The sequence below is a fragment of the Ziziphus jujuba genome, chromosome 2 (genome assembly GCF_031755915.1).
Source record: "Ziziphus jujuba cultivar Dongzao chromosome 2, ASM3175591v1".
NCBI lineage: Eukaryota > Viridiplantae > Streptophyta > Magnoliopsida > Rosales > Rhamnaceae > Ziziphus > Ziziphus jujuba.
Genome location: NC_083380.1, coordinates 4354982 through 4362442, shown reverse-complemented (window position 1 = coordinate 4362442; position 7461 = coordinate 4354982). Strand labels below are relative to the sequence as shown.

At 35.6% G+C, this 7461-nt stretch overlaps 1 protein-coding gene across 5 annotated transcripts; it reads right to left on the bottom strand.

The window, feature by feature from the left end:
- Nucleotides 1-1480: 1480 nt before the first annotated feature.
- LOC107417477 (putative disease resistance RPP13-like protein 1) lies at nucleotides 1481-7231 on the bottom strand. 5 transcript variants are annotated; one of them, XM_025073917.3, is made up of 7 exons: nucleotides 3597-7231; nucleotides 2912-3185; nucleotides 2774-2835; nucleotides 2569-2678; nucleotides 2338-2423; nucleotides 2159-2222; nucleotides 1481-1879 (listed from the first exon to the last, which is right to left on the bottom strand). In XM_025073917.3, the coding sequence occupies exons 1-2, from the start codon at nucleotides 7059-7061 to the stop codon at nucleotides 3108-3110; spliced, it is 3543 nt and encodes a 1180-aa protein (XP_024929685.3). In that variant the 5' UTR covers nucleotides 7062-7231; the 3' UTR covers nucleotides 1481-1879; nucleotides 2159-2222; nucleotides 2338-2423; nucleotides 2569-2678; nucleotides 2774-2835; nucleotides 2912-3107. The 5 variants fall into 5 exon arrangements, with proteins under 5 accessions (XP_024929685.3, XP_024929688.3, XP_024929684.3 ...); XM_025073920.3 differs by having other exon boundaries at nucleotides 2774-2812; XM_025073916.3 differs by having other exon boundaries at nucleotides 2774-3185.
- Between the last annotated feature and the right edge of the window lie 230 nt (nucleotides 7232-7461).

Genomic DNA, 7461 nt, shown 5'->3' with positions numbered 1-7461 from the left:
AATAATAATAATAAATGACAAAATTAAATGCATAATAATAATAATAAAGCAATCGATAAAATGTTACAACATGAAGTTTGAGAATTGAGGTCTTTTCCCCCTTGATAAACAGAAGCTTGGCATTGTTTAAATCAATCACATTGAAACGTATTGTCAATAAAACACAAGAAATATAAGAAAATATAGAAAACAATGTGAATTCGCTTATGCTTTCTTTCAGAAGTAATAGTGAATAGCAGTTAGAATAATTATTCAGAGATATTTTCATATTTCCATCAAATTATTGGCCGTGTTTTGGACTGATATAATGTAACTTATTCTTGGTCCTATATACTGATAAGCTAGGTGCATCTGGTGCATCTTTCACCAGCAGCAAAACAGAGCCACACCAGCAGCAAACCAGCAGCAAAACAAAGCCACACCAGCAGCAAACCAGCAAGAGTGCGTTTGCCACGTCAGTTACACCAGCAGCAAACCAGCAAGAGTTTGTTTCAGAAAGGATATCTAAGACATCTCCAACTCTAAGTGATAAGAGGAATCTCAAATGATACAAACAGTAAACAGTAAGGGATAAATATTATCCAGTGATAAAGTTTGAAGAAACTGTTATGATCATTAGTAATCTCCATGTATCTTTGTAATTAACGTGTATCTATGATGTTTACAAAAAACTGTATAAATAGCACAGTAAGAGTCTCCTTGTAAGTAAGCTCAAAAACATAGTTTAAATAAAGTGTAAATTCATTCATTTTCATCATATACTGCTCCAATCAAGTGAACATGAAAATGGAAAAAGTTGGTTTTGAGTCTGACAATCTTGGTTTTGTCATAATTGAGAGGCCTTTTGCATTCAATTTACACATTAAAGTAAAATATGCGATTTCATCAGTACTCTATATATTAGAAAAAGTAAAGTATGTGATTTTTAACTGTTTACCCCAAGGATGTTCTATTCATTTATTATTACTATTATTCCTTAACTTCATTCTCATTCATTAGATTAATCTGTCCTGTATTTGAAGTTGTTTCTACTACTTTTGTTCTTGTGTCTGACATGTATAGATGTATTGGCATACTCTTACTTATTAGATTTGGGAAAACAAATCATGTTTTATTACAGAGGAAACACAGTTTTTGAATGTAATCAACAGCTTCTCCTGCATATTAACTGAGTTTGATGAAGATCAAGATCAAGCCAAAAGATTTTTTTCAACGTGACAAACAGTTGTGTTTGCAAATTGTACATATACATATATATATATATATATATATATATATATATATAAGAAAGAAAAAAAAAAAAAAAACTGATCGGGGTTTCATTGTGTATAAAGGTTAGCAATGTCATATGTGGTTTTACATATTCCAAACATGTCCTTTCCTGGCCCTGAAGTTTGTGGATGATTGTGAGAAATTGTGGTTGTTTTTGTTGATTTAATTACTTGCTAATTTGCTTTTCCAATCAATACACACTCCAAGCTTCTGAAATTGGAAATGTTTTAATGTAAAATTCAGAGTGAATTTTTTACTGTCAAGGTGATGAAGAACTTATTTACATATTGCAAAGGGAACCACAAGCTTACAGCCAAAACAAACTAAAACATCTTCTGCTACACGCAATATAAGAACATCAATATTGGAAACAAAAAGTGATGAAAGAAAGGAGGTTATTCAGTTTTTCCGAATACATATTGAAATTCCATTAGCTATGCAATACTATTAGAGATTCTATATGTAAGTGTGCTACAACAGAAAGTTGAGATCTCGCCGCTGCCCCCCAACCAAAAGCAGAAGTTTGGCATTGTCAAAATCAGCTATGGTTATGAAACAAGCATTCAGTTCAAACAAGGAGGGAACCTTCGAACTGGGAGTGAAAACCCTGTCAAGAGTTCATTAACGTAGTGAGAAACCATGAAGAAAGGATTTAACTTTTATGCAATATATCAATTTAAGCAGGTTCTAAGATTTTCTATATAACTTCAAAGATTATGATTGGAAATTCTTGAGTTAGAAACATAAAGAACAGGGGCAACAACCAAAATTTTTAAAAGAAAAAGAGGCCACAAGCTGCTATCACATGGCAAATTGAATCTTTAACAAAGATTCATGTAACTTACTAATTCTACAAGGATTTTATGAAGCTAAGTTAGAACCCTACCTTGCAAACAGCAAGAGTTTAATTGCGATTTGCAGTACGATGTTACAATGTGCTTTAAATGTTCCTGTAGATTCCAGCAGAAAAACTAGATGAACAAGGTATAAAATATAAAATTTAGATGAACGTGATATAAAATATACATATTTTCATTGTTATTGTGTAATTTTGGTTTTTATTACCTGAATGAATTGACAAACCGTCTTTGGAAACTTGAGCAATTGAAAATTTGGCTATGCAGGAGATGTTGACTGAAATATACCATAGCCTAAAAGTAAAATGTCAGTGAAAAGTAGGGAGGTGATCAACCCCAACAATCAGTTCCCAAAACAAGGGAGGTGATCAACCCCAGCAATCAGTTCCCAAAACAATTTGTAACAATCAAATAGCCTGCGGTAGTAGGTAATAGATACCTGAACACTGAAATGGTCAAGAAGAGCTAGAATCGAATCTCGAAACCAAAACGCTTTCCACTATTGAATCAGCTGTTGTATGTAACTATACTTTGTTACCAACAGTGAAACTGCAATTGTGACATATGGAAAGGAAACCTTATCACCTGGTAGTAAAAATAGTGTGGAAAAATGTTCATTATAGACCAACAACAAAATAACTAACCGCTTTGATATTTGTTCTGATTTATCCAGAACTGCAGGGCTGTGCCAGATTGAGGACATGAACTGCATTTGAATTGGTATTGAATATTTACATTAAGTATAACTACTTTTATAAAGCTAAGGGGGAAGAGAATCTTACTCAGCTGTTTTTATTCCGGAGTTAGACAAGTGACAGGTAGAGCTAATAGAGCTAAAGGAAACTAGATCTATAGAAGGAAACTTCCGAAAAGTGTCGATTGTATGTAAGAAAGAAGTATGCATCCTCCCGGACACCCAATCCCTTCTGACCCATGAGTTTGGGCATGTTCCGAACTTAGCTATTCGGGAAACAGGTATTAGGTATTGGATTCCAATTTAACTAATAGACCGAGCTGCCTAATATCTTGAACTGGTTTGAATACGGACCGAACCACCTACAATCACAATCAGAGCATCTATATTAACACTTCCAAAAATAATTCTCAAATTGAAATTAATTTAAACAAGGAAAATGTAAATTGGGGACCTTTACATTTTATGAAAAGCGTGATAATCATATGAATTCAAAGTTGAGCCATACTAAAGGGAAATTATTAAGCGGATAGATAAAAACATCTGAATCAGATCAGAAGATATTAGATGTTTTGGAAAATATTAGAGAATCTATTCATTCAGGCAACAACAAGAGAAAATATTGAACCATCTCTTATAACAAGTAGGCTAGAATGAGTGGTTATATTTGAGTTCATCTGAAAATAAAAGTAATAAAAGAATAAAAGAATTAAAAAAAAAAAAAAGAATAAAGAATAAAGCCATTGTGATCAAATATTGTAGAATAATAATACCTCAAAATTTTTACATGAGAGGGACATGTCCATCCCTGAAAAATCTGAATATGGATGATCAATATATACGCGAGGGATGTGAGCAATCTTGGGCCAATCTTTCCCTCGGCAACTTTGGCTTAGCAAAGGACAGTTACTGATGTCCAAAAGAGACAGAGAAGCCGGGAGACCTTCAGGCAAGCAATCAAGTTCTGGGCAGAGTGAAATTTTCAAATGTTGAAGGCAAGAAAGGTGTTGGAAAGCTTTTCCATTTAAGGATTTCAGATTTGGAAAAAGAACTAGCTCAAGAGAAGTCAGAGTGGTAGGAAGCTGTCCTTCTTCTGGAAATGAAGCGAGCTTTTCATCTACGCCGCTGATTAGCAAAGATGTAAGAGAGGTAAGCATTTGCAGATTCCAATGCATGGGCTGTGAAAATAGCTTCAGACAGCTAGAAATTTGAAGTGACTGTAAATTTGAAGGCCATCCTTCTTCCAAAAGTGTGACCAGGTTTTCAAACCTCTTGATTACCAATGTGTGTATATTGGAGGGCAATCTACCTCTTGGAAATGTCTTTACTTCTGGACAATCTTCTATTTTCAAGATACCCAGTGATGGATAGTGACACCTTGGGAGTGAAGCCACCAACTGGCTATTCGCTGATATCTCAAGACTTGTCAGTGATGGAAGATAATCAGGTAAACATGCTTCATTTAGCTTGGAGGAACCACTAAACTTAAGCTCTTTAAGGTGTGAGAAAATTGGATTTGCTTCTCTACCTCGAATCAATAACCACTCCTTCCACTGACGCATATCTGAAAATTTTAAAATTTCTAACGACTTGAATGGCTTAATCACAGAAGAAGAACCATTAAAATAAAATTCTTCACCTATTCTCTCAACCATAGGAAATCCAGCAATATCAAGCTCCTTAAGAGAGGGTAGCTGCCCAAGCGGCGGTAACTGATAGCAATTTTTACAATAAGATAGTTCCACAACTTTCATTCGAGAAAATGAATGATATCCTACCCAATCTGGGAAACTTGTACCTCCATACCTTTTAATTGAAAGCTTCTCGAGATTTCTCTGAGGTTCAAGTCTGTCAAGCACCTCTCTTGCTTTCTGTGAATCATCAATATCCCCTGTCCACTCCAACAGCATTTTAGTAATACCCTTTTTTCCCTTCAAATTGGCCAAAAAAGCATCATCAACATTTGTTACATTCTCGAGGCCTGTAATATCAATATAGCCTCGTAGATCTTTAAGCTCACCTAACTCTTTGATATTAGATCCACAATTTTTGCCTACCACAAAATCAGTTAATTTCTGCAGACATTTCAAGCTGGACATTCGAGGTGGCATCTCCCTTAAATTTGTAAGTCCAATATTGAGGCGGCGCAAATTGCTTAGTCTTGCCATATTGGTTGGTAAACGAATAAGTTTACAGCAACCTAATAATTCCAATGAATGCAGATTGTGCAAATTACATATTGTGTCAGGTAGCACTTCAACATTAGTATAGGACAAGTCCAAGTACCTTAAACACCTCAAATTACCAATTGAATTTGGCAACCCAGTAAGCTTTTCGCATAATCTTAAACGAAGTATCTGCAAGTTGTACAGAGTACAAATTGCATTAGGTACTTTTTCAATTTCAGAGAAGGAGAAATCCAAAAACCTTAAAAGCTTCAAACTGCCAATTGAATTAAGAAACTTCGTGACAAAAGGACCTTCCTCAACAAAAAGTTCCTTAGGCGGAGAAAGCACTCTTAAGTATTGCATTGATCGCAATTGCTCAGGAGTTATCAAGTGTCTTCCATTCACTTTATTCCACTTGTCAAGCAGCAGAGTACGCAATACCTTAGTATTGCATATATTCTCTAAATTCCCAATATCACAGAGGTTATATCTAAGACATGACAAATGGCGAGCACTTTTGCTTTGGACTTCTAAGAAATTGTCATTCAACCTTAGACAAGATTCTCCAGATACAAACTTAGCCAAATCATTGACAAGGTCATGCATTGTAACATAGGAACGCTGAGTGTAATGAAACAACGACCTTGATAGCAGATCTTTGAAGTACTCCTTTCCAACTTCTTCTGCAGTCTTACTTTTGTGGGGCTCCAAAAGATTTTCTCCCATCCATAATAAAATTATCTCATGTTCTAGAAAATTATAATCCTTTGGAAATATAGAGCAGTAGGCAAAACATCTTTTAAGATGAGTAGGTAGATGGTAGTAGCTCAACCAAAGTTCTGGCAGAATGTTAAGTTCCTTTCCAGATGACTCCCATATATCATTCTTTAGAAGTCTTTCCCACTCTTGTGGATTTTGTTCAGAACGCAACAAACCACCAAGCGCTTTTACTGCTAATGGCACACCTTTACACTTTCTAACAATATCTCTACCAATCCCTTCCAATTCAGGATGTGCACCTGTCTCCACATTACCAAAGGCATGTTTTGCAAATAAAAGCCAAGAATCATCTTCTGACATTACTTGCAGCCTATAATTCAGAACACTTTGCATCATATTTGCAATTTTTTCACTGCGCGTTGTCACGATGATTTTGCTTCCTGGCTCTCCAAATTCAAAAGGACTTTTCAACGTGTCCCACTCAATATAATTCTCATTCCAAACGTCATCTAAAACAAAGAGAAATTTATTTCCCATCAACACTTGCTTTAATCTTTCTTGAAGCCGATTCAAGTCTGTAATATCACATGTTTGACAAGTGATGGACTCCAAAATTATTTTTGTGATTCTGAAAACATCAAAATCATCTGAGACACAAGCCCATGCTTTGATGTCAAAACGTTCCTGCACCTCATCATCATTGTAAATGAGCTGAGCAAGGGTGGTCTTGCCAATCCCACCCATACCAACTATGGGAATAACAGAAACCTTATTGCTATCAACTTCGTCTGATAGCAACAAATCAAGGACGGCTTTTTTGTCATCATCCCTGCCATATACACCAGATTCTTCTACTAAAGAAGTTGCAGGTGTTCTTCGAGTAGGTGTGTTTAGAACACCTACTTTGAGGCCGAGGAAATCCTTTTGTTGCAAAATGAATTCCAATCTATCAAGGATTTCCTCCATCTTCAAATCTACGGCATGTTTGTTAAATGCAGTAAATGAAGTTGAGATCAAGTTCAGTACCTGATGTGAGCTGCTTCCAGATTCGCCATCAATCTGGCATCGCAAAGCTTCACTATCGATCTCATCCATTAAATCCTCAGCATAACAGATTGCTTCCTTGAGCTCAGCAAGCCACTCCCTCACAGCCCGGTTTTTTATTTGCTTCTCTTCAGCATCATTCAGCACTGAGTTAGCTGACAGCAACTTAATCTTCAACTTCTTGAGAAAGCTATCATCGAGCTTCTTTCTCCGGATGAAGTCAAGGACATCTCCAGAAGACATCTTGTCAAACAAAACCTGAAGGGAAGCAGAGAGAAAAGCTCCTCCTACTAGTTCAGCAGCCATAGTGTTTTTTGGTGTGTACGAAATTGAGGAATTGAAAAAAAAAAAAAAAATGAGTGAAAAACCTCTCTCTGTTGCAAATAACAATCAAAGAAGAGTTTGGATGATATTTATGTTGTGTATATATAAAGCTGGGAGCATTCAGCTTTATTGTGTTTAATGGATTTTAATTCTTGGGCAATACCATTTAAGAATATGTAGGAAGCTTCCTAGCTTGTTTCTTTTGTTTGTCTTTGTTAATAATTCGGCTGGTCCCATGAATGTTACGTGTTGTGTGTTGAATTGAGGAAGACTTGAAAAGTGAGTCTCACACTCTTTGGTTTACATGCATTATTCCATTTCCATCATTGTTTAACTTTAACTTTAACTTCAACTTTATAAAAATAACTTGAACTAATTTCAC

Bases quoted from the DNA above. Each gene is read 5' to 3' on its own strand.
- LOC107417477 (XM_025073916.3), bottom strand. From the start codon at position 7,061: ATGGCTGCTGAACTAGTAGGAGGAGCTTTTCTCTCTGCTTCCCTTCAG. The intron at 3,186-3,596 runs GTATTATTATTC...TTGTGATTGTAG, and splicing joins TCTCATGTAAAAATTTTGAG to GTGGTTCGGTCCGTATTCAA.